Genomic DNA, 27,710 nt, shown 5'->3' on the forward strand with positions numbered 1-27,710 from the left:
GGGGGGTATCCAAGAGGGGGCGCCAATAATCCGCTCGTGCAAGGGAGCGCGCGCACGTGTGGAAAAGGAAGGCGAGGTGAGAGAACAGCAGGGCTGCGGGTCTTACGGTGAGCTTGCAGCAGAGCTGACAAAGGTGCCGCTGATAATGGGGTTTGTGTGCGTGTGGCGGAGGGGGGGGGGGGGACGGGTAGTCGTGGGGCCCAGCCTCAACTCTCCATGAGGCAGAGTGTTTCATAACAGCTCACACAAGAGCAAGAGGCCAGACCCCAGGCTGGGGTTAGCAGGCCACACCAGCTGGAGGGAGCTGGGGGGGGGGGGGGGGTGTCTGCTGGGTTTTAGAAATGGCCGGAACCTCCTGCTTATCTTTCCTCCCGCCGTGTTCAGTTGATCCGTGGCATCGGGGCTGAATTTCCGCACGGCGGTACTTCTGTAGAGCATCAAGCCGCTCAGGTGTTCAGTGGATGAAGGGGCACCCCCGCCCCCCACCAATACCACACCGAGAGAGTGTGGCAGCTGGGTGGAAGCAGGCACGCAGAAACGCTCACGCAACAGGGGCCCCTGCTTTATGTGAGAAGGGAGATGCTTATCAACTCCCCAACATGCAACTGTGTCAGGGGGCGGTTTTGGGTGGTGGGGGCCAGGACACGTTCATGAACGTGACCAGCGAACGCGGAATAACGAGGAAGCAGGTGACCTCTTATGTGAATGAATGAATGAATGAATGTGCATAGAGCTGAATTTCTACATTCCTTACTGCTACAGGGGGGGGAGGGCAAGGGGGTATTTTGGTGTGCAAATATGCAAACCCTAAGACGCATGAACATCTACGGAAAGAACAACATGGGGCTGCAGTTTGCCGGAACATTCCGTTTGAGGCAGAAACAGTATTGGGGACTAGTCTGTACAGATCCTAGCTCTCCCTGAACAGCTAAACAGAGGTACACACCCCTATCCCTGGCACAGCTCAAGCCAAGCCGCCCATCTAGAAAGGCAAAGAACGTTGCTGAAGGGATAGGAACACCCACCAAACTGTCCAATCGGCGGAGCCGACGTTGGCTTTGAATGACACGGCTCACAATGCTCCCTTCCGGAACATGGCCTCCACGCCGGGGCGAGGTGGGCCTCCACGCCGGGGCGAGGTGGGCCTCCACGCCGGGGCGAGGTGGGCCTCCACGCCGGGGCGAGGTGGGCCTCCACGCCGGGGCGAGGTGGGCCTCCACGCTGACCCGCTCAGCGCACTGGCAGATTACTTAACCCATTTTTCAGTTAGTCCCACCCTTGAAAGCCAAAGTCATTGTGTTGGTAATAAAAACAGCAAAGTAATTAGCCTTGCAGTGCTTTTCCCCTTAGTCACTGCTGCCCCATCGAACCCCTTTCTGCGCAGACCCAGTCACACCTGGTAGCATCCATCTTGTCTGAGTGGCACGTGCTACACCGGAATACAGATCAGCTCCCTGTTAGCCGGGCTGTGGCTCCGCCCAGTTAGCATCAGTGAATCTACCCCACTGATTACGGGGTGTCTCGTTTAATTCCCGGTTTAATTCCCACGCAATTCACCTAATGAGGCCACTGTAAATACCACATTTGGTTTCACTTCAAAGCCTTGGGGGACTGGAAAGGGCGCCGCTGGTTCGAACCCGGAAAGGCGACTCAGAGACGGCGCTCCTGCCGTTTTCCCCGAATGTTCCCCGCACGTGCCGTCCGTGTAACTTGGGAGAAAGCCACGCAGAGGGATCACATAAATCAGCCATCACATAAACAAAACACTTGCTGCACGCGCAGTTTGCACACATTCTACTTTTTGTCTAGGGTAATGGTCACCAGCTGGGGAGCCGTGGAGCCACCTTGAATGCAGAGGGTTCCAGAACGGCAGAGGAGCACCAGGCTAAACTACAAACACGACAAGGCACGTGTCGAGAACCAGAGCGCGGAGAATAGAGCGCCAGGAGGCAAGATCTTTGGGGCAAAAGGGGAACGTAGAGCCGGATCTGACAAAGCAAACAATGCATAGAACAAAACATGACCAGCAGCAGAGATGGGAGAAGAACCTAACCTGAACCCTGAAGCAAGTGGGGTGATTCATGGGGGGGGGGGGGGGGCATGGCCGTTGAGGCTGTGGCTTTGCATATCAGTGTGCATATGGGCTCCCTGTTACGTTCCCGAGATGCTCGGAACCAGGTTGTGGGGGGGGGGGGGGGGTGTTATCTCCGCTAGAGCACAGTGTACCTGTTATCACCCCACCCATCTGCTCTTCATACACTGAAAAGGAGACCACGGGGTTATCATTAACCCCCCCCCCCCCACTGATATGATTTGATAAGGTTCCACCTCCGCATTGAGATGCAGGGGCCCGACCCCAACGCCAAACTGACTCCAGAACCGAGAGCCAGCGCCCGGAACCTGGGGGCCGGGGAGGACGCGCGGAGAAGCAGACGCTAAAACGGCATCAGCGGTCAAGCAGGGTATAACAAGGGCAGACAGAGATTCTTCCTGAAGCTGGCAGGGCTGCACAAGGAGAGATCAAACGTGGACGTTAGGGAGATATCGCATCCCTCCTCCACCAATCACTCTCTTTCTCAAAAAAAACAAAAAAACAAAAAAAAACAAACGAAACATACATCACAGACTCCAGCGAAATCTTGTACGTTAAGAGGCAGCCGTCTGCATAACAACGGACCGGCACTGCAGATCAACCTGAGGCAAGTCCTTTGACTCGGTGACGGCGGCGGCAGCGGCAGAGACAGGCCCCTCACCGGAGACTCATGCATTTATTTATTAGTAATTACTGTGCTTTGCAAACTGATTATTCTCCTATCAAAGGGGGTGGGGGTTACCGAAATGCAGCCGATAATCCAGGCTCCCCAAGGTCGCCAGCTCAGACTCAGAGAGGAACAGGCCCCCAGCCTGTCAGCCGCATCTCGATTTAAGAGCCGTCGTTCTGCTGGGATGGAATTCGGATTCCGCCCCTGCAGGAAACCCCAGGCAATCGCGAAACAAAACAGGCATGTCCACGTCTTTAACTCCCTCTCAGTGTCGGATCTCCCTCCGTATCAAAATGTTACACTTGAGGGCTACTTCAATGGGAAAGCCGGCCTTCACACTCCCCCCACCCCCAACCCACCCCGCCCCACCCTCTTCCACTCCCCTCGTTTTGGAGCCAATCCACATCTCATTGAGCTTTATGACATAACCCAGAGCAGGCAGAGTGAATGGGACAGGCTAAATTTACACAGGAAGCAGGCACTTACTGATGCATTCACTCTGACACGAAAGCCCGCCCAAAAGGGACGTGCACCAGGCCTGGAAACAATTAGGGCCAGCCGACCTGACCCGTCCACACCACACCGGTCCCCCTGAACAGGAGGAACTGGAGAAACGGGAAAATTGGGAGCCCCCCCCCCCCCCCACATGGGGCTGTTATAAAACATTCAGTAATTAGTCTGAAGAAAGTGTGTTTGCGCGTGTGTGTGTCTGTCAAGAACCAGACCTTTAAAAGAAGCCAACTAAAATATTACATATTGGTGGTTCTGTGACTTTTGCCCCACGGAAGCGTGCGTGCGTGTGTGTGTGTGTGTGTGTATGTGTGGACACTTGCAGTTATGGTCCATAACATGCACAAGCAGACAAACTTCCCCCTAACCAATTTCCGAACTCCAATATTATTCCAATAATCACTGACATTATCACACAAAGGATTCTGGAAGGATGTTTCCCCGCGTTATTCCTTGATATAACTAATTTTATTTGTGGTTAATTATGCCAATTTAATTGTGAAACACTGTAATCTGCAGGCACAGTAAAGGGTTAAGCAATTAGCTGAAAAGCAGCTCAATTATGAATTTTACAAAGTATAAATTTTGTTTACTCCTTATTTATTCTTAAAATATCATTCAAGAGCAATACTGAAAGAAATGTAGGTTAGTAGCATCAAATCTAAACATGTTTAACCTGCTTGCGGTTTCTGTAACTATAACTGGAGTTAAATCCCTGAATTTCTCCTCCTCAAACTATCCAAACAGCGTGTCCTTACAGACATAAACAAGCCACCTGATCTGTGACAACTAAACAATACCCCTCCTCCCCCAAAAAAAGTCTCCTTTCTCTAAATTTTCTCAGCTTCTCAGTGAGTTGTCCTAATAAACAAACTATAATAGCCTTGACATAGCCCAGCCTTCCCCCCCCCCCCAGAGCCCATAATTCTGTCATCCATAACAGTCCCTTTATCACGGCCAATGAGAAACTCATACGTCCCATTAAAAGATCTCTGAATGCATTTAATGCGAAAACGAGGCCAGGCGAGAGGATCCTCTGGACGAGGAGCTGGGGAGGCAGAGCAGATGGGTCTCTTCACCTGAGCCTTGACCTCGGTGCATTCTCGGAGATTACAGCAAACAGACGACTCTCTGATAAAGCACCGAGGGCCCAGGACCAGCCTCCTTCGCATGCAGACCAATAAAATTGAGCAATTATGCAACTTTTCATTCAAAAATGTTCACTGGCATTCAGAAGATTCGGACGTGTGCATGGTGACCGTCGGAAACCCCTCCCCCCGCAACACTGTATGTATTCTCGGTCCGTGTCACGATCGCCTGCCCCGACTCGCTTGGGACGGGTGCTGATCTCGCCTGCTGCCCCTTAACCAGGCGAGCGTCCGGGTGTCTATCAGCGGGGCGGCCGGTTCTTCGGGGGGGCCGCACACGTGTCACACCTCGCTTGGCGCAGCGGCTGGGGAACAGGTTTAGGGCTTGTTGGACATGATGGGGGAGGAGAAAGGGAGGAGAAAGAAAACCAGCGGATTCGCTTCCAAAACGCCTGACCTTTGCACCCCTTCTCTGACAACGGTCTTTATTTGTGAAATTCCTTTTTAACAAACGAAACTGGAAGGCACGTGGGGTAGGGGGGCGATTTGGGGGGTGGGGGGCTGGCGAAAGAGCCTATGTACACCTCAGGAGGAACCCTGACTGGGAAAGGGGTGGGGGATGCGCGCACACACACACACACACACACACACACAGCCCTGGGATACACATCCCCAGACCGCCCCACTGACGAGAAGCAGAGGCTGGGCAGGCAGCCCAAAGGTTACACTGCGGAGGTCGGGGCCAGGGTCCTGGGCAGCAAAGCCTCATTTCCTGAGCAGCACAGCCCCCCCAACACACACAGCCTAAGCCCCCCCCCATAAAGCTAATAAGGGCTTCCTTGTGCTGTGGGGGAGCACAGGGTCTGGCCCCCGGCCGCCCATCACTGGACACGCCACAGGGGGCAAGCTGCTTCCCATTAGCTGCTCCCCTAACCAGGTGCCGCTAATGGGTCCGACCAGGGCCGGACCGGCCGCTCGCAAATCAGCAGGACGGGTCTGGAAACGATCAGGCTGCCGGGCCCTCGGCCGCAGCCCCACCGGAGAATCCCGGCCGCCCACCAGGGGTACGGAGAGTATCGACCGGGGCAGTAATCTGCCAGAACGGTAAGAGTCAACGTGTGAGCGCCTGCCAGCAAGACGGAGCGAGGCAGCCCCATCTGGCCGCGACCTGCCACCATACCGTAGCGCAATGGCGTCCGGATCGCTGTTCCTGCCTCTGTCTGTAGCCAGTTACGTCACGGAACCCCCGGAGAGCTCCAGAAAATTGGCCGAGCTACCGTGCAGGAGGGGAGCGAGGCCTCCATAAACACAAACACTCAGGGGTAGCCAAGAGTCTCTGGCTGAACCGTATGAGCTCGCAGGATACGTTTCTGTGGACCTCCTGCTTCGCTGTGGATCAGCATTCTTGTCCTATGTTCCTCAACGGACGGTTCATACTCAGACTTCTTATGCTAATCAGCTTAGAACATACAAGCAAAATAAAAGGCTGCAGTATCTCAAAACAGCTCCCCCTGAACGATGTGTCCTCCTTTACCGTCGCGGCGATAGGCCGCACAGTTGCACGTGCACAAAGACAGGATTGATCCCAAAGCATCATACTGGGGGGGCGGATCTCCCCCTCTAGAACTGCGACTGTAAGCTATTCCTGGCCACAGAGGCTGCCCCCATACAGTACAAGACTGATCAGCATTCAAGAGACACATTCATGGCTGTGGCAGGGGAGTCTACGACACCCTGAGCAAGAGGCACATTGACACCAAGCTTTAACGCGCTGTGTGTGAAAAGTGCACCAGTCTAGTCTTCCAGCAGGGTCACCACATTCTAACTTCTCATCTAAATTCCCAATATAATTTAGCATGAGATACTGCTTACCCCGAAACGGGTGCCTAAAAGATATTTAAAAAAATAAAATAAAATTCTAAAAGGCTTTTAGTTAGTTTATTTAAAATTAACGTTAAAAAACTGGAATGAGCCAGCTCATAATGCAATATCATCCTCATAATATAGAGTGCCATTCCCGTTGATGCATTTAACGATAGCAGCGACCTTCTGCGGAATAAAGCAACTAAGTCTTAATTAAAAAAAAAAAATTAAAAAAAACCCAGACAGAAACTCACGCAACGTAGCAAGCAGCAGCTCTGCGGCAAACGCTCGGGACGACTTCGCCTTGCAAATTGTCCTTCCCACCAGCTAAAGTCCTACGGGCCGCTACGGTTAACGTCCGCTAAATGGCCGAGTTGCCGGGCACCTCATAAACACGGCAAAATGTGGTTAAAATGACAGGGAAATGAAAACCGTGCACTGCAAAAAATAAAATAAAATCGGCTATAAAATTATAGCCGCCTTTTAAAGAGGGGAGTGAGAGGGGAAAAAAAAAAAAACAAGTGTAAGCATTTATCGTCGGCTGTCTAAGCGTCGCTAACGGTCCTGCTTGGGAACGGTCACGTTCTACGGTCACTTTCTGTAGCAAGGGCATCTGAGGGCGCGTGGATCCAGGGGGCATGGCCCGCGACAAACCCCTGCTCATCCTAACGTGAAGACTTTCCGTTGCCGATCCGTGAGTGTGAGCGTATGCGCACAGTGCACCGGCCCCAAGAGCTACGGGCCAATTAAATCATGTTCAGTGGGCAGCCTTTATAGTCGTGTTAAATATTAAGTGTGGTGTGTCATTATGTCGGCGTTAAAGTGCCTCCATGCATGAAACCAATGAGGCGTAAGTGTATGGTGGCTCCTAGCGGCCAGGCCGGCGTTACCTGTGCTGTTCCACGGCGTCGTTGTCCGGCAGCTCGGCGCCGCACACGTTGCAGCGCTCGTTCGGGTTCCTGCCCTCGGGCTTGACGCCGGCCGAAAGCTCCCCCAGCTTGCTGAAGAACTCCCTCTGGATGAAACTCTGGGGCAGCAAGCCCCCATAGGCACTGAAGTCCATGGACATGGCCAGGGCGGGGGGCATGTGGAGGGAGGAGGCCACAGAGGCGGGCATGGACACCATTGTCTCGTTCTTGTGGTTGGAGGGCATGGAATACAGTGATGCCAGGTGCTTCTCAGTCAGGCCGGTAACGCCTTCCAGTGCCATCTGTGCCGCCTCGGCCTGCGGGTCGCCCATGGCCTCGTCGCGGACGTAGTGCAGCTCACGGGCACTGGTAATGACGCTGCTCCGGGTCGGGGTGCCGGGGCCCTCCCGGTTGCGGTCCAATTCGCCGCTCCTCTCCCCGTTGCTCGAGGAGCCGGACTCCATCGCGTGGGGGCTCTCGTGTCCCTCATCCACCTGCATCATCTCCATCTTCACCTCGGCCACCAGGGGGTTGGCGTTGGCTGGAGCCAGCGGGTCCCCGCCGGCGCTGTGGGGCATGCCACCCTGCAGCAGGGACTGGCCGATGCTCATCAAGCTGTCAACGGCAGCCTTGGTGGGGCTCATGGTGGAGAGGCCAAAGGAAGTTGAGACGGAGGGGCTCTGATCAACCATGTTGGGCAGGGACAAGCCTTGTTGGGCGGTAGGGTTGTAACCACCCTCTTCCATGGAATGCTTCTTTGAGATCAACGCACTCTTCCCGTGCCTCGTCCGGCGCTCGTCATCCTCCTCACCGCCCCCGCCGTCGTTGGCGTTGGCCTCAGTGTCGTTTTCATCCGATGACTGGATGGTCTCCAGGATCTTGAGGCACTGCTCCTCTAGATATTCTATTTCTAGGATCTCTGCCGCGTACAGCAAATCATCCAAGTCCTCCACCTTTGCCTGGAGTGTGGCGGTGTAAGCGTACTCCAAGATCTGCTGGAAGGTCTTTGGTGAGAGAAAGTCCAGGGTGTAATGATGGCTGTTGCGGTGGAAGAGGATCTCGAACATCTTGCTGGTGCACGCCAGCACGGCACGGTGGGCGTGGAACTCCTGGCTGTCCACCATGATGACCACATCGCAGAGAGTGCCCGCCAGACGCATCTGGTTGGCCTTCTGCAGGAGGGCCGTGGGGTGGGAGGGGTTCTGCAGCTGGATCATACCCATTTTAGTCAAATCCATAACGTCTCCGAAGTCCACCGAAGACACTCATGAGGCTGTCTAACCCCCCTTCCTCTGTATTTGCTCAGTTATCTTTGTAAACCAGATAAGGTTAATCTAGGGGGGAGAAAGAGAAAGCAAAAAAAAAAAAAAAAAAAAAAACGTTAATTGAGAACAGAGCGCATATACACAATTTTCATTTTCACTGAGCATCAGTTTGAATCGTACGCGAACGCGCACTGCCGTCAGCAGCTGGTCCTTTCGCTTTAGCCCGGGAGGCGCGTATCAGACGCTGTGTCACGTGTCCATACGCTAACATGCAGAGGCGTGTTCGTAACTAATAATGCTTCATTCTGAACCATTTCGGTGACATTTGTTGAGTTAAAATAACTCCGATCAACCTTAAGTGCATATATTTTCCTACGCTGCGTTCATAGCTATCCAAACACCAAACAATTCAATAATTTTGACAGCAATAAAGCTAAATATTAAAAAGCGCAATAAAAGCCTTAATGACTATAAAAAGAAAATGCACAAAAACGACAGCAGGAAAAATAGGAATTTCTTTAATTAAAAGCTTACAAACTGCTTTAATCTTTGTTGTCTATTTGGATAATTTGCATACATAAAATGTAGCGGAAAAAATCTTTTCCACATCATTTTCTGTTTTAAAGAGTAACAAAATTAACCAGTTAACAAGCCTACACAATATGACGCCATCGCTTGAAATTCTTTGACATGAACGTATTCAACACACGTTTTCACTAAAGTGGAAAAACAGATTTATTGCAAGAGTAAAAAAACAACTGAACGCTAGCCATGTTGTAATTTCTGCTTGGATTATTCCAATTAAAGTGAAACAAACATGCAGTTTAGATTTTAATTATCCATCATCTGACAAGCACACATCACATTTTACAATCTATAGGTCACATTCAGTTCCGTATTATACCTCATAATACGGTCCCTGACAACAAGTGTGTGACATGACGTTTTTTTTTGAGGGGGGGCGATGCCCTTATACAGTCCCTATCCCTTTTGTTAGGACGTTTGGTGCTCGCCCCACAAAGCCCATCAGCACGGCATCGCGCTCAGTATTCCCATCACAGCGGACGGTAAGCGGAGCGCGGAGAGCGCGGCAAACAGCGCCGCGTCGGCGGCGCGCGAACGCGCAGGGACCTCGCGCTAACGAGCCCGGCTCACACGCACATGTTCCGGAGCACACGCGTCCGTGCAGGGAAAAAAAAATCGCCCGCACCCATGCCTACTATTACATACTTCCTTTATTTTTTTTTAATTGAATCAAATTAATAAATATTGCGAAGATGCTAAAAACACACATTTGAAGGAATCAATTAACACCGAGGACATATCGTTACCCACTGCTCATGCATTTCAAAGACATTTTTCCCGATGAATAAAACAAAACTTAAAAAAAAAAAAAAAAACTATACCTCTCTCACAGTGACACATAGTTGCGCGAAAAAATTAGACTTTGGACCGAGTCAGACAAACGACAAAGACTATTTCGGCAACCATTTCCGTTGTTACCTGATTAATGATCGCATAAAATAAGGATCTGGTTATTGATTGTTTTTTTCCAAAAAAAACAAAGCACAGTCTGTATCACCGTTTACGCAAACAGTGACCAAGCTTGTTGGTATGCGAGGTATCGTAATAATACAGAATGCCAGAAATAATCTAAATCAAAAGGACAAGCCTTATAAATAACAGAGTATACGGTATTTAAGGGCTACATAAATCCACTAGTTGATTCTCATCCTCATTTATGTTTTAAGGAAAGCCATCTCAATCCAGCCCTTTATAACTACAGATACTTTCACTGAAATGAATTCAGGTCGTAAAAACTGACAATGCATTACAATAATCTAGGCGTCTCATCAATTATCGCAAAAAAAACGGTTCGTAGACAGATGCAGGTCTGAAATGAAAGAAATTCTATTTCGGGTGTGCATGAGTGATATCTGAAAAATACGGGGGAAAGCGAACAGGTAAATAACTCGACTTGTTGATATAGAAGCCTCAAACGCTGTTTTATGACTTGAATTTCAATTGAGCTCTTATTTATGACCTCGTAAAAATAAGGACGTGTCTGTTGCAATGCGTAATTCTCTGTGTCTTGTGTATGTTACAAGAGAGAAAACTTTTGACAAAAAGAACGAATGATTAAATCTTAAAACCGAAGGGAAAAGAACGGACGTAACGGGAAAATTCAATCGTACTTCCAGTAAAACGATTCAGCAATATGAAGCGCGCAAAGATCAGAGACAAAACCAATTAAGTCGATTTTCTCGCTAAACATACACAGTTAGGCTACTTACAAATATATTTATTAGCAAAAGTCATCATACTGTACTGTATATTCAGTAAAGCAAAGGCATCCTATACACCGACAAAAGGCAATTAATTGAAATTTCGTCTCATTCACTGTACCCTTCCCTTACCGTAGACTGTACTGGTTAACGCTGGAAGCGCTCAATCGTTCAGCCGATAATAAACCAGTTTCAAAAATACATGAATAGAATGAGATTCAAAGGCATTGACACCATCCTGCGTAAGATCGCCGACATTTACAAAAACATACGAAAAGTAAATGCCGACAGAAAGCAAAGCAATACACCACGATCTCTGAACTGCAACTGATTGAAAAGCTATTTCAATTGGTGACTTTACAGAAGACACCAATTAAACCACGTGAATCTCATATACTGAAATAAATGCAGCTCTTGGTCGTGTAAATGTAAAACATTTTTGACTGTCGTGCTCGAAGACAAAAAAAAACCTACAGCTAATGTGTTCAATGATCAATCCAAATAATCAAAGCCAGTGCATTGCTCTACTTACAATAAAGGATATGCGTTCGCGGATGCAATAACTGGCATTCAAATTATAAAATAAAAAAGCAAACGGAGGCACCAATGAGGATGCCTGCCATGTACATTTCTCCGGTCCGTCAGATGGGTAAATTCTCAGCTTGCTAACACTTACTAGTGATGATCTGACAATACCGCTTCAAAGACGCAGCAAGTGCGTCGAGCTTCAAGAATAACATTCGCCCGCCGGTGAAACTCGAAGAAAATACAATCCGAGCACAGTCAATAAAATGACGTGATTACGAGCACACAATACTTCACAGGCGCCTAAACACTGAATTTAAACACAAATCGATGCAAACAGCTGCACGTCATACTGTCTGGTGTGCAACGAACTGTAGGACCAGACCTCACGTTCCTGCTGTAGTGATCTCCAGAATACTAAAACAGCCGGTTACGTCAACCTAACATCTTCAACCCAGCAAACCAGTAAATATAACTGCAAACTTCAACGCGCCTTACAGTAGTCAACAACTGTGGCGTTCCGGTGTCTTGCATTAAATAATTTCTTTGGAGACCGAGGCTATACTTTCACCCCCTCTCTCCTCCACGGAAAACATTTGTGTTGCAACTCTGAACTCGGCTCAGCTACACTGTTACGCTCCCAGCCAGTCAGCGTAACTTGTGGCTGTTTTAAGTGGCGATTAAAGACGTTCGGGGGGAAAAAACGATACAGCGATAAAGGATCGCGCCGCGCGTGAGACACCGGCGGCGCACGCGTAGCCGCGAGTCCGGTGAAGTGTGGCAGCGAGGCCGGCGGGCTGCGCGCCCCCATCGGCGCGCGTCTACTCACCCCGGGCGCACGTTCCGTCTCCCGACGCGTCGTTATTAGGGCAGCGGCATAGTAACGCGGCTCGCAGCAGCCGCTCTCACGCGCACTAAACTCCTATCTGCCCGCGGCTCAGCAAATCAACACGGCGGTGACGTCAGCGCACTGACTCACTCGCCTCCTCTCTTCTCCTCTCCTCTCCTCTCCTCTCCTCTCCTGCGATCGGCGCGCGAACACTGCGAAAGTGAGACACCTAGGGGGCTGCCATCTTTTAACGCGCAGCCCTCCGGCGTGCGCGAATTAATTAGGGGATATTAACTGCCGAGCGATCTGTCATAAAGCAAGACAACGCTGCGCGCGGCGATCGCGAGGCGCTGCTCCCCATCGTGATCGGCATAAGTGAAAAAAAGCCCCATCCTAAGTGTACCTATATGCATTGTTAAGGGGGTGGGAAGAACGTTACAGTAACTTTTCCCATAATGTTCAAGCCTAGAAACACCGTTATCGGATCACTTCCAGTCAATCTGCACGCTATATAAGAACTTTATTATTTATTTTCTTATATTTGGTGACACTCCATTTTAAAAAGTAGTCTATACTTCATTCAGTTATAATGAGCCTCGCTGAAATTAGATTCCTTCTCTGTTTAATTCGTTTGGCAGGTTTTAACACTTTGATTAACTTAGTGTACTCAAAACCAATGAGTATAAAAATAAAACAAAAACAAGTATTTCACTCAAGGACGCGTCGACTCTGGGGAAAAGGCCTGATGCAGGTGATTGATTTGGTGTAAGGTAAACGTATTGCTGCAGTCTCACGAATCGCATCAAGTCCTTCCTTAGCCTGTGATCACAATGTGTTGCAATGCGATATAGAGGGAACGCAAACTGCTGGGTGAATTTATGTCGGCTTCGTGACATCCTTTGTAACTGTAATTCTCGGGAAAGAGAACACGAGGCATTTCGCTTCCAGCATTTCCCGTCCTGTAGATATCCCTTCTAGCGCTTTGAAGCGGCTCTTCGCCTAATTATATTTAATTAGGGGCACCGAAGTTATTGACAATGTAACCGCTGGCATCTAATTAGCCAGGTGTAGAGTAAATGTTGGACAGCTCCGGACCACGCGATGCCAGAAACAAATACTAAGTCGATGATCTGAGATGTTTTTTTTTGTGTGTGTGTACTTTTTAAAGATGCAGAGCAGGAAAGCCTTTACTATTTCAGTTAATAGTTTTAGGTTTTAGCTGATATCACCTTAAATTAATCAGTGCAGCCTAACTGTAGTTAAAGAAATTGGATGGACCTGTCGAAGATTTTCTTTGTAATAGTATTTAAAGTGTGGCCTGTTAACCTAAAGTGCTAAAACTTTTTGGGACTAGTTGTAAGGAAACAACAATTAATGTACGTGACCGTTATACCAAAAGTGTCGAATTACTTTTCATAATTAAAATGTACAAATCGGGTATAAATATCCTATTCAGTCCCACTGAAGCCCTGACCCTTACGACGGGCTGCTAGCAGGGGTTTCCAATGTAAATGTATAATAATCAGAGTATCCAGGAGTAACTTCGACGGTGGAATTAAAATTGTTGATAGAAACCCGAAGATGGGGGGAGCATACAAGAGATCACGTGATTACTCAAAAGCAGAATTACAAATACTGTCCCTTTTTCCGTGACGTCCATCCAAACCTTCAAGAAGCTAGCCCGGTTGCAAATCTTCGACTTTCTCAGTGAGTTGTTTAGAGTCGTTTGTAAATTTCTTATGTAGTGGAGTTTTTCCAAAATAGTGAGGGCATTAAATCTCACAGAAGTTTATTCTGCTTTAGCAGAACAAAAGATTCACTTCTAAATACTCCTAAGCATGGATTTATATTTTGTTAATGAATTTTCTGCCATTGTATAATGTTGAGAAATACAGTATGGACCTGTATTATGTTTTAAAGATAATTTGAAAAAGGGGAGATAAAGACAATGAAATCAATAAGAACTTTGTTCCGATTTGCTGGTCTCTTAGTATATGTGGTATAATAGGTGCCTCACCTTTGGGACATCTTACAATATTGTAAATTCCATTAATATATTATATAAGGAGAGAGGTACTATGTTGTTATGATGTTGTAATACTTCTCAACTAGCTTTCAATGAAGACCTGAACTCCCGAGACTGTCCAGTCTGTGAATAGTCTGAGACTTTACAATGCATGTTACACATGATCACATTCCAGAACTCAGCTTCTGTTGACTAAGAGACTTGAATGTACAGGCTTGGTGGGTAGGTGGGTATCTGGGTGGTCGAAGGTATTGGGAAGCAAGAAGCAACTTTCAGTTACTCTTGCCCATACACGACGATCTTGAGCAATCTCCTAGCCTCTCGAGTCAGCTTCAGTCCAGGATGTGACATCCGCTGGATCCGCCAAGGTACCTTATCTAACCAACCGTTCCTGTGTGTATTGACAACCCGATCTGCACACGCCCCCTCCCCCCCACTGACGCCCCCCCTCCTGTCAATCTGAGCCTCTTGCCAAGTCATGGATGGTCACAGTTGGAGATCATTTTGAAGGTATCTCAGGTGAAAAGCCACGTGATGAGAATTACCAGCATTGTCCTTGCTCCTGAAGGCTTGTACATGAACTGGCCTGAAAGAGGGCCTTTTATCCATATGATCTGTGGGGCATCTCAAGTAGTGGGGTCTGCCTAACTGCTCTCTCACCCTCACTTGTGACCTTGGGTAGATTCGGTTCTGTACACAAGGCCCTCCCCTGTGCAACAACCAAGGGCTCCTTCTTGAGGTATTTCTTTTCCTTTTTAATCTGCTTAACTAGCACGTCTGTTTTGTAACCCAGATGCACAAGACTAAGCTATTGTGTTGACCTCAGTGATTTCAGGTTGCAGGCTAATTTCACAAAATTAAAGCAAACCTACAGGGGGCACCTTTGAAAAGCAGTAATGTTTTGTATCATCTCCCTGGTTGGGGGGTGGGGGCTTAATGCAAATAAAATAAATTAATATATAAATAAAACTTAATTTTACAGATTTTTACATTCATCTTGAAAAGACAGCGAAGTTAAATTGTACAAATGATCAATGAACATAAGTTTTTGTTATATAATTTATTATTTTTATATTTTGATATTATTTTTGTTTTATTTGATGATATTTTAGTTTTTTTACCATCCTATAAAGCCTAAATATTTAAAGACTGATCAAAAATGTCAACGTGCATATTATAGACAGACACTATATACACTATGTTTGCAGCAAAATAACTTTCCTTTTCATAAAACATGTAGCGCTCATATTGCATTTAAATAAGTTACGTCAAACTTCTTTTTCCATGAAATGTATGTTTAAATTACTCTTCCCAAAGGACTTCCTGTCTCAATTAATACAACTTGTACAAGACAACTTCCAGTGGGTATAAAATATTCATTTTGGACCTGTGGCAAAATTAATCATGCACAAAGATGTCTTTTTTTTTTTATCTGACTTCCAGAGCAAATACTGACCTCTAACTTGATGTGATAGCATTCAGTTGGTCCCCCTGGTAGACCCTGTTCTAATGTTTTCAGTGTTTGTTTACGGGACTGTAATGTATCCCCTCCTGGTTTGACTGTCATTTCTAATTAATGTTTTTTTTTTTTTTCTCTCCGTGAGGTTAATGGGTGAACTGGTCATGTTGACTGAGTTGTTTTATTTACTAAAGGCATATTTACCCCTCTGAGTCTGGGGCCTCCACCTATTTAGTCAGGTGACAGGATGATCCCGTCAAGAAGGCTTTTAATCAATACTAGTCTCCCCTGACCACGGAGCAGGCGCAGTGCCAGGATCTCAGTCGGTTTCGGGTGACGGGTATCATGGATGTCGGAGTCTGAGCTCACAGCACCAGGAACCGCGCTGCTAACAGCTTTGGGGGGTATGGGGGGGCAGGCAGATTGGGAAAAGGAGAAAAATCTATTTTGCGGATATTTGGGAGGCACATGCGGTTTTCGATGCGCTTCTCGCCGTTCCGCCAGAGGCCGTCGCCCCGCCATTGTCTGCAGAGGCACTCTGTGTTTCAAGGTCGAAATTTTCCGCGTCCTGCCGTTGCTTGGAGTCACCTGGGTGTCACCTTCGCCGTACGGCTTGGGTCGAGTGTCCTCCCCTCCGCGTGTGTGTGTGTGTGTGTGTGTGTCCGCCCGCTCACGCGTGTGCGTGCGTGTTTTGGGATGGCCAGGGGGGGCCGGGATTGCAAAAGGTCTGGCCCTGGGGGGGCCACAGCTGCGGATTTTAAATCTGAGCGGTTGCCAGGTCAGACCTCATTTGACAAAGACCCCCAACATGCAGCACGCCTGTTCCTGTGGGGTTGCCTGGTTGTCGTGGCCGTACGTTGGAGCTTCCTCATTTGGAATATCACGCTTCCTCTCTACTCGAAAAAGGATGTCAGCTGACCGCACTTTTCCGTTATGTGTTTATGCAAAATGCTGCTAATATTAACCCCCATTTTTTTGCAACAAGTTGAGCGAATTGCATCATCAGTTTTTTATTTATTAAAGGCTTTGGGAGTTTTTTATTTTTATTTTAAGCAGATAAATAACAAAGGCCTTTTTATAACTTTAGTTTGATATAAATAAGTTTTGCACAACCTCTTTTCAACAGGTCACATATTAATAAAGCCCATTATTCAAGATGATCTTTTAGGCTGGGTTCATGCAGATGCAGCATCATACCCCAGATCTGCAGTAAGATGGTCTGAAAGTCAGTGTTTTGCCACATTTTGTAAAATCACCACATCAGTGTGCTATCCTCCTGAGATGTTCCAACCAAGCACACGGGTGAAAGGTTAGACAATGTGAATCACACAGCCTATCAGGGTAGCCAGATCATTATACAGGCATATTTATATATTTAAAGCTCTGTTGCAAGAATTGCACAATAATTACAAATGTCTCTAAATAGATTTTTTTCCCCTACAAAAGGACAGAAACTGACATAAAACAACAGATAAATATATGTCTTATTGTCATGTATACAACTCAAATTAATATATATTTTTATACAAGGCTATTATCTGGGAAGGACCTCAGCAATCATCCCAGCCAAATTTTTCAACATTCACTTACAGCTTCAAGAATTACTGATTTGACAGATAAAAAAATTACATGTCCCACTGTAGAATCTTATTTACTTTGTGACAACACATTTGCTGTGAATTTTGTCAAGCAGCATTGGATTTGGCCCAGATAACATATTCCTTACTTTGCTGAATGTTTAGTCTTGGTCCTCTGCTAAAGCTCCTTGGGGCACAATCTATGATAATTATGTAATGACCACTGTAATTCTGCTTTCATTATCAGCCAGTATTGAATTTGGAGGGGGGGGGGGTGTCTAATCAATGTAGTTAGTGAAGCTCTAGGGGAAAAATCTTTACAGTGCCTCTCATAATGAGTAAATAAAACTGGAAGGAAATTAAACCTATAAAATGAAAATATCGACACAGGATCAAGCCTTTGAGATCAGGGAGAGAGACCCTTAGCATCAAGTCAGGGAGAGAGACCCTTAGCATGCTGCTGAATGGCATCGCAGGGTTTCCCAGTGTGATAAGTGACAGTCTTCCTGTGAGTGTGGCTGTGATTTAAATCCGCTTTGATAAAGGGGGGGGGGGTACAGTTGGGTGTGTACGTGCGCCTGTCTGTCAGGCTGGATGTCGTGGCAGCTCTGTCAACAGGCAGCAAACGGGGACGACGACAGTGTGCGCGTGAGCATGTGTGTGTGTCTCAGCCGACGCTCATCTACCTTGGGCTCAATATCAATACAAAGCAATGACAAGGCTCTGCTGGAATTCCGAGCTCTCCGCATCTCCGCTCTCCGCGCTCCGCGAAATCCGCTGCTCGCAAAGCGTCAGTGCCGAAGACGCACGGTGCTGTTTACACCGTGGGGGAAATCAGACGCAGCCCCCCAACCTTGCCTTAAGACTTCAATTCCATGAAATATTTACATGTGCGAGGTTTACGAAAAATCGGCCAAGTAACAATAGTAAATTACGCCGCAATAAAATAATAATGATTCTCAGATAAGGTAATAGGAATTAATGCTGGGATACTGAGAGACATAGAGGGGCGAAGAACAGAGAAACACGTATTCGACTAATAGGACGGCAAGCTGCAGAAACGGGACTCTTCTTCAAAAGCAATTACCAGGCCGTCACACCTTGAAATACACCGGGCCACGGCTGAGAGCCAGCTCCCTGTTTGACGCCATGACAGAGACATCCAGGGAGTGTCACCGTGTCACTCACCCAGCTGCGGCCTCGTCTGCCTGTCGTCATGGGCGGCACTCGCAGCTGTTTTCATGCTGATAGCCCCCGTTGTCGCCCCCTGGTGCCCAGGGGACGCTTCTGTCCCAAAGGCGTCCTCTGCATTTCAGTATTAATTATCGTCTCATCTGCCAGGCCTGGACGGTCTTCCGCTTGTTTTGCTGCTTCCGTCCCCCACTTTCCGCCGTCATGTTTCCGCAGCTCGACGTGAAGACGCAGAGGAGCAGGACAGCCAACGGCGCACCATCGGCGAAGCCGCGGGGGCCAATATCGATCCGGCAGGAAGTGAGACGCACGTGAGAACCCGAGGCAGTGGAATTGATCAGTTTTAACTGTAACTGATCCAAGGTGGATTTGTGGCCTAAACTAAACGGACTTTTCGATCACTGCAGACATATTTGTGTTTGTTGGATCCATGAACCTCTCCGTGTAAAAAGAACATGACAGCACTGAGAAGATGCCTTTGCTCTGACTGTGAGGCCTGGAAATTGAAACATAATTCAGACTCCGTGATGGCGAAAGTATCCCATCTAAAATAATTTCTACTGTAACAACAATTTTTTCCACAAGGGGTCCGGACGATTCTAAGATTCTTTTTTGAGGTACAGGGCATAAGAGGGGCAATAATTCATAAGAGGGGGGCAACCTTATCATTAGCCAATGATAGGTTTTTAATCGGTGAGTGACAAGGAAGGAGGCACTCTGGGGGCCAATCAGCTTTCAGCTGGGGCCAGTGTCCCTGTGGTCCCGCTCCTGCAAGGAGTTGTGGTGAATTCACTTTGAGATGTGGTCCACACGGGTGAGTCATCTGCCTCTAGGGGGCTCCCTACAAAGGCTGCAACAGGTGGCCCTTTCTGGAGTCATGTGACATAGTGGGGTACGTGGACTAACCCCTGATGATTTGCCCTGATAATCTCCTTTTCCCTCTCCCATCGGCTCTCCTGCGGTACTCGCAAGCTCCATTTGGCTAATTTCAGCAGGGGGCGGGTGAGGGGCAATCGATACCCCACCAGCGCTAGTGCCCTGACAGCTCCAAGGACTCGCCAGGAGACATAGCCTGGCATCTTGGGGGTGAGGGGAGATGCAGAGCCTCCATCTGAGGTGGGGAGAGGGAGAGGAGGATGGGGATAGAGTGGGAGAGGTGGAGAAAGAGAGTGGGCAGAAGAGTGGGATGAGGATAGGGACAAAAAAAAACAGGGAAGAAAAGGGGATGGAGACAGAGCGGCAGAGGTGTAGAAAGGGACCAAGGAAAAGAAGGGTATGAAGAGGAGGGATAGAATGTGGAAGAAGAGGAGGGAGACTGAGAAAGAAAGGCGTAGAAAGGGAGCAGGGGAAAGGAGTATGCGGAGGAAACTGTGGAAGAGGAGGGGGAAAAGGTAGAAAGAAAAAGAGAAAAGAAGGGCAGAAGGGGCCACAGAGGGAAAGAGGGATGATGGAGAGACAGAAACAGAGACAACCAAAGAAGGAAACTGAGGAAGAAGAGGGGGAAGAAAGGGAGGGAGAAGCAGACTGAGGAAGAAAGAGGGTGAGAAAGAAAAAATAGAGGGACAGAGGAAGACAGATACAGGAAGAGTGGGGGAGGAAGAGAATGAACAGAGAGCTGACTGCCTCCCCCACTGTCGGCCCCGGGGCTGGGGCCCAGCTGGTCTGCCTGCATGCATCCACTCGCCAAGGCCTGCACAGCACCATCTACAGGGGCAGCATGGCTCTGTGACTGGATCGCGGGCTGTGGCGAGAGCCATGAAACATTTACTATTCTATTCACAGCCTAATTATAAATTACGTAATTGTTAATTATTTCTGCCATGAATAATGTAGGATGGAGGCAACAATATTACTGTATTCAAATGTACTCAGTTCCACTCTGAATGTAACTGGGTGACAGAAGAGGAGTTTCTGATTGTCTACACATCATTAACTTACTGTTCGCTTCTATTCCTTTAAACAATTACACAACGCTGCTAAGAATCTGATCCTTGCACCTCAAAAGGAATGTTAATTCAGGTTAGAAAAAAGCACACTTTTCCGTAAACAACTCGTTAACTTCCCAGTTTAATTTTACTTAACCACACCTCAAAAAAATAGAAATTATAATTTAAAAATGTAAAAATATGATAACATCTTTCCTTGCTTTTGTTGTTATCTGACAATCTTTCTCACTTTCAGTATCATATAGTTGCTGTGTTTTGCTTTTGCAGGGCAGTTTTACTTAAAAATAACTATCTTGCAGCTCCTGGTTGCCCCCCCCTCCCCAAACCCCCCCATCTCCACACCAGAGGCTCTTCCTCGCCCATCCCTGCACTGTCGCAGGTAGACGGCCACATTACTCTCGGCGAACATTAAGCTGGAGCCGCAGCTGCGCCGGCAAGCGCGTGACGAAGGCTGCGATGCGTCTCAGGACGCGTCTCCTTGGCCTAACGAGGTCTCAGTCCCGGCGATTTGGGAAGCTTGGCTGCCTTTCAAAGGGCCGGCAGGTCCGCGCGCGGGAGAGGGTCAGGCTGAATGCTAAACCCTTTTAAAACCAGCTCCCCGCGGCTCCCATTCAGGGGAAATTTTATAAACTTTCTTTCATGTGTTTGCGGGCCCTGAAGAGGCCATTGTTTGCCCGGTAAGCGCGGCTCGATTATTCACTACAGTTAAAAAAAAAAAAAAAAAAAAAAAACAATGGCGGTGATGATAAACGACGAGATAATCAGACAGACGGCACGGAGATTCTCCAGCGCGCTTCGGAATTAACGAGGACAAGGGGCTGTGCAGATACAGACAGACGTGCTGGCACACACTTGCTATGAAGCACACCACTCATATTTCAATTAAATCTTTGCGTTGCTCGGGGGAAAAAAGAGGCCCATGAAGAACATTGCTTTTAACGTTAATTAGCTACATATTCCATTAGGTGAGAGCTGTAGCTCTCGTTCGCATTAAGAAAACTGCACGTAAATGCCCCCCTAAGACTGCAGACACCCCAGGAACACTAAGGTTCAAAGTCGGGACCAGGGAGACCGGGGACAGCCTGCGTGAAAATCTCCTCTCGGACCAGTGAGTGCCTGTGATGAGAAGACAGAGAGCGGGGGGCAAAACTGGGGTGACGCAGGTGAGGCGAGAGGGGAGATTTGGGGGCTCTATGGAGCATAGTCAACCCCCCCACACCAAAGCCCACCTCTGCTGGACTGAAGTGTGACTCCATACAGCTGCTTTCCATTGAGACTAAGAAAAGAAAAGAGATTTCTCTCCCCCCCCCCCAATGCCCCTCAAGCCACCCCCCCAAACCCTCAAGTGTAAGACCCCAGCTGTCCCCAATGGAGCAGAATTCCAAACTTCCCCCTGAGCTTCCCTCTGCCCATTGTCCACCTTGGAGGTAGCCAGTCCCACACCTCCTTAGTGCTTGACCACTGGACCGATTGCCAACAACAAAGTAATCATATTACAGTGGCCCTGGGAAAGAGGGACAGCTATCCGCGGGGAATCCCCCCCACCCCCCACCCCCGACTAATCCCCACCAGACTGCGGCTTGTTTTCTTTTCATCTCGACTCACCTTGCGCGGTCGCTCCATGGATGGAGGCTTCTTTAACCATCCAAGGATGTCGATGTCCTGTCCTTAACTCCCATTCCGGCCATAAATCGCCAGTAAATGGCGACGGCTCGCAGAGAGAGGGCCGATAAACCAGTCGCCGGGCTCCCCAACCCGACAGCCGCTAAATCCGGCCGAGACGCTGCTGAGACCAACACATTTAGAGGGACTTGGGTAGCACTTTACCTGTGGGGGCACAAGTAATGTAGTAGTACACGCTTAATTAATGTATTAATTAACCAGAAACTAAGTGTTATTTACGTACTGTGTCCGTTCATTCATTGTAACGCTTCATGTATTTCATGCAGCTACTATATTTACTTGTTTTGTACTTGAGTAGTAACTGAGTTACTAAGTTACTTCTGCTCCATCGAGTAAAGTGTTACCAGTACTTTGTTTCCATGCACCCTGTATTATTTCAGGCTAATGTACGTTTTTGGTGCTCATCATCGAAGTCCCAGGGATGGAAATGGCAGTCCTATTATCTCTGGATTGAGGGACGCTTCCGAACAAGGGGGGGGGGTAAGGAGGGAGCATGAAGTCATGTCCGCTTGTGTGTTTGGTTTTGTAGTAAAAAAGAGAACACAGATGTAATTCAGGTTTTCGTTAATAAAGCGTTATCAGGTTGCGTTCAGTTATTCGTAGGCAGTTTTTTCATGACTTTATGTTACTCCAGTGATGCCTAGGCTTAGGCGTCTCGCTCCTCCCCCCCCCCCGGCCAACACTTGTTGAGCTTGCTAAGATTCAGGGCAGTCTGGCTTATACTGTACATAAATTAATATGTGAACAGTGAAGGTCTGAAGGAGGGAGACTCCACATAACAGCGGTGGGGCAGAGAGGTAGGATTCCCGCACTGCGATTCCCACACTGCGATTCCCGCACTGCGATTCCCATTTTCGCCTGGTGCCACAAGGCCATCTGCCCTGCTAACTTGTTGACTTTCTGGCTCGCTCCATTGCTATTAACCGTTGTTCAGCCAATGCCACTGCCCCCCACCCCACTCAAGAATGTGCAACCTTGGGAAATATTCTCAAAGGAAACTCACCGTTCTCTTGCCCCCTCCCTTCTTCCTCAGGATCTCTCAGAATCAGTGATGTTGGGCAGCATGTCAACAGCTTTGACTTTTTCTCATTGATGACAGAATAAAAATGTCATTTCAAGAGGAAACGGTATCAACAAAAACCGGCTCTAGCCCTTAGAATGCGTTCTGTTATACAGACGTTGCACTAAACACAGAGGATAAAAAATAATACCCTCAAAGCCAGCCATTTAGGACTTAGCCAGCATAAATGCTTAGCATATTTATATCATTAATGTTTCTAAAAGCAGATTTTTGGTATTTTTTTTTTAATCCTAAGATTTAATAGAAAAGGGCCTCAACAAAATGAACCCTGACCCCAAATAATCATAGTCAGTATGTGTTTGAAGTGCGTTTCACCATTAATGACCTGGGGATCACACTATATCATTGCCTGATCATGATGTCTCAGACATACAGTACAGATCTTTAAACAACAGTCGATTAGCATATCAACTGTGCATTACCTCCTCCAATTAGGTGGTTACTTTTAAACTCGGTTCTAATACACCACAGAGATCCCCAGTCATGTTGCACAGCTTTCCAGTTCTTTTCAAACCACTTTCAATGCCGGTATGGAGAGGAAAGGACTAGATTAGCACACTGATGCAGCTAATTAGTGAAATTAAGTGCATAAGTGAAGGAAAGCATGTTTATACACTGTCCAGGCAGGACTAGAGCAGGGGGGGGGTCTGGACGAATGGGGAAAAGAGACAAAAAAAATATTTTATTTGAATTTCTTTTAACAGATTTCTCTACATGCATATCAAAGTAGTTTCTCCTGCTTTTGAGACGATTTTCTTACCTGTTTTGCACTTGACTGTCAGAACCGCACCTCATCACCCACCTGGAGATATTAAAGGCAGCCCCTTGTCTTTCCGGGCGCTAACAGGCCGTTTGTACGCAGCTTTTCCAGGAAGCCGCTCCGACACAAAGCGGCAGCACTCAGAGAAGAGGACGGCGTGCACCGGCGCAGGCGGTGGTGGTGGCGTGTGATGGGTAACGCGACCCGTGTTCTGGGAAAGGGGGGCCTATTGTGTAGCTGCCCACGACAACTTCCCTCTCTTATCACCAGCTTGCATCATGGGAAACGGCTGAGAGCAGCACAGGCCCAGAATAACTATGGTGGCCATGTGGCTGCATTTTTATCGACCGCGGCTCGTAACGCTTTACAATCCCATGTCCCAATTGCCGTGTGTTCGCCAAATTTTTTTTCCCACTCAGCTAAAAAAGACTACCTACTCTCAACCCCCCCCCCCCACCCCCCAACAAGTAACTCCAAGTGCTGGCCACTGCTCCTTCAGCAGGGACACAAAATGCACGGACAGCGACTAAACATGCAGGTATACAGGAGGAAAGTGGGATAGATTGGGGGGGGGTTTGTACCAGAATGTGTATAATCAGCAGGACGACAAACAGCATAAACAGCCCAACAAGGGGATCCAATATGCTGAAGAAATTCTTTGTAATCATTCAAGTTCCAAGTCAACATCAAAGACCACGAAGGTCACGAAAGTCCATGAAGGGCAAATTCTCCATAGTCATTACAGAATTCGAAATATTGCAAGCTTGCGCCCGACCTGACTATTTATAAGAGTTTGACATACTCCCCAGTTCTCCAAGCCTCTGAACTGTTGCACAACAATATACTGTATGAGTTCCTCAGTTACAGTTCCAAAGTGTGTCTCTGCTTTAGAGGTACTGATCTCCAGTTCAGTAAACTTCAGGTACAGAGTGCCACCACACCAACCACACCCACCACACGACAAAACACCTTGAGATACTGGTTGGCGACCCCCCCCCAGGCCGACACCATCCAGTCGCACCCTCCAGATACTGCCATCAATTGGCTGCAGTCGGATGTGACATGGGCGCCCCCTTGAGAGAGAGTGTAATCCTTAATTTGGGGGATTGTGGGGGCTGTCACCCAGTTGTAGACTACTTTGGGAATGGGTCCACAGAAACCATATGAACGAGATTCAAGGGCTAAATTAATGGGAATGTTTTTACTGAATCATACAGCCAAGTCACACCATCACCGCCACATCCAGAACGGGCAGAATTTAAAGGTGTATCTCCTCAGTTTTTCTCTATCGCGCCTCCACATTCCACATTCATAATAAAAGTCGGTTTCGAAATAAATGTCGGAAAACTCACGCTACAAATGCAAAGATTACGTGAATTTTCTTTCCTAAGCCAGGAAAGACGCCAGGATCCCATAATGGATGATTAATTACAAAATGTAATTTTAACAGTGTCCAAAGAACAGCATTTCAAACTATGTATGTCTCGCCCCGTGACAAGGGACATAGTGGCCTATCTTACCCAGATAGGGCTGTTGTGTATGCAGGTTTTCACTTCATTTACTAATAGATTACTAATTAGAGGACTGATTGGCAGAAAAGTCCTCACACCTGGGTTTGAACAGACGGCCTAAAGGTTATCCCAAAAACCTGCATACACACCGGCCCTTTGCGGGTAAGATTGCCCACCCTCTACGAGATGAAACAGTAACAGAAAAGGGGAGTAGGGTCGCTTCACGGTACACTTCTGCCATCTGGTGGAAGAAATATTTATTCAGATTCCTTAAAATAAGCGCCTTAGACAAATATGGATTGAAAGGCGTATAAAATATTCAAAACTAATTTAACAACACAAAAAACTACAAAAATGTACACCACACATTAATAGTTGTAAACTATTGACAAAATAGCGGGGTAAAAAGAAATCAAGCAACTTAATTATTAGACAATCACATACATGTATACACACACACATATATATGAAAGATCCCTTTTAATTCTCAACAATGTAATAAAAACGAATTAAAAGCTAAGTAAAAGCTAACACACGCTAGCCAACCTTGCTTAACTCTTACAAGACGGTTAGTCCAAACCCGGGGCTAATATTCCATTTTAAAACGTTAAAAAACTGCAAATATACATGGCCCTTTGTAACGGTGTGGTCAAGATTATTTGATAGTTCAATCCATGATCGGCAGGAAAAAAAGAAAATTAGATAGACCTACCTGGAGCGGATGAGAGTCAAAACAACCTCGGTGCCTTAGTATTACAGCGCCATCATGTGGCATCACTGCGTATGAACTATGAATATGGCGCAAACCGCCCCCTAAAATAATGCAACGAAGCCATGGACCCTTTTAAAGATTTTACAAAAGATATAACAACTAATAATAAGCCATTTGATTGTAGGAGCCTTTATTTGGAAAAACCATAGGACACACAAAAAAAATGCAAATTAAGAAACTGCGACATTAACGTTTGGGCTCCCGCATCGGTGGTAGCCGGAATCCAATCAGGAGACATTATCAGTCATAAAGTAATAGCGGAGCTTTTCAACAACGCAGGATAATAGGAATTTACAGTGGCGCTAAGTGCTACTATTCAACTGTACAAATATGACGAACTAACCTCGCTGAGAACAAGCAACAATCAGCATGTAAAGTACGGTAAATCCAGTTCCACACTTCAGGTGCATGGGCTGAATTATAATAAAGCATTTATAAAAGAACAATAATTTTCCCTCTTTTCATATGCAAACTAATAACATTTAAGTCGGAGCTGTAACTTGGATTAAAAACCTTATTTACGTCCCAGAATCCATTCCTGCGCTTAAGCCTGAAGCACCAGAACGATGTGGTACCAACCGGTACGTTCAATAATTATAATGGAAGACATTTCACAAGGATAAAACAGTGCATTCACTACATGAGACATGTTACTGATTTTTAAAAATTTTATTCATGAAATATAACTCCGATTCTATTGAGGGGCATACTCCATTAAGTGGTTGAATAATCAGGAAATATATAACACGCACGCACACGAAACGCAACTTAAAATGGACCGTTAAACGCAAAAACATTGTTGGCCTAATTTGCAAGCATATCACTCCGCTACTTCGCGGTAGCAACAGCCTCAACTTTTTATGTAGTTATAAATAGTTCAGCTACCACCGTCTTCTACAGCTGTGTGATGAAGATTCTTCATCTTAAAAAAAAACAAGCAAAACAAAAAGAAAAACCACATTTTTGGTGCTGCACCACCTAGTGGTGAATAATATTGTTTACACGTGAAAAAGAATTGAACATAATTTTTGCAGCGTTTTAGACGTTGAACTAAAATGGTATGTACTGTATGCTACAAACATATGTGTATGAATAACAAAGAATACTGAATCAGAAGCATACTGTATAGTTCAATTTGTGCTGGGGTGGTGTGTCTGCAACTGAAAGGGTACCAGTTCGAATCCTGTCCTCAGAAAAGCAGCCACGTCTCTGTTGGACCCCTACACGAGGTCCTTAACATCCTGAAAAATGTTCCAGGGCCGCTGGACAGCCAAGTCCAAGCTTCGCTCTCACCTCTGCATGTTATGTCTTAAAAAGGAGAGCAAGATATTGCATGCAGAAACAAACACATTCCGATGCACTTATTCTCATACCATTATACAAATGGCAAATAAAGCTTTTCACTAAAAATTAAACAATTCAATAACAACATAATAATAATTATAATAAATAAAACCAGCCAGGTATATATATTTTTTTTACTTTTATTGAACACAGGTATTTCTGACAGAATGCAAAGTCAAAATGTTTTCGGTTAGTACTCAGTATTTACACCAGTGACAGTGGAAAGAGAGGTGGTACCAATGTTTCACTTAGTAAAAATCTGTATATAAGAGAGAAGGCCCCAAAGCAGGGAATGCCGGGTAGGAATGACAATGGAGGATTCTGG

General features: G+C 47.0%; 1 protein-coding gene across 5 annotated transcripts in view; it reads right to left on the minus strand.

Annotated features, from left to right (window-relative positions):
* Positions 1-12,236, minus strand: part of zbtb16a (zinc finger and BTB domain containing 16a) — a 91,453-nt gene extending 79,217 nt beyond the window's left edge. For 2 of the 5 annotated variants that reach the window (XM_023813612.2, XM_023813608.2), the window contains exons 1-2: positions 12,036-12,236; positions 7,114-8,465 (exon numbers count right to left, since the gene is read on the minus strand). In XM_023813612.2, coding sequence (XP_023669380.1) covers positions 7,114-8,369 — 1,256 coding nt within the window. In that variant the 5' untranslated portion in view covers positions 8,370-8,465; positions 12,036-12,236. Of the gene's footprint in view, positions 1-7,113; positions 8,466-10,813; positions 11,095-11,357; positions 11,655-11,704; positions 11,902-12,035 lie in introns of those variants that run through there. The other 3 variants (XM_023813609.2, XM_023813610.2, XM_023813611.2) reach the window with 3 other exon arrangements.
* Between the last annotated feature and the right edge of the window lie 15,474 nt (positions 12,237-27,710).

Source organism: Paramormyrops kingsleyae, chromosome 18 (assembly GCF_048594095.1).
Source record: "Paramormyrops kingsleyae isolate MSU_618 chromosome 18, PKINGS_0.4, whole genome shotgun sequence".
NCBI lineage: Eukaryota > Metazoa > Chordata > Actinopteri > Osteoglossiformes > Mormyridae > Paramormyrops > Paramormyrops kingsleyae.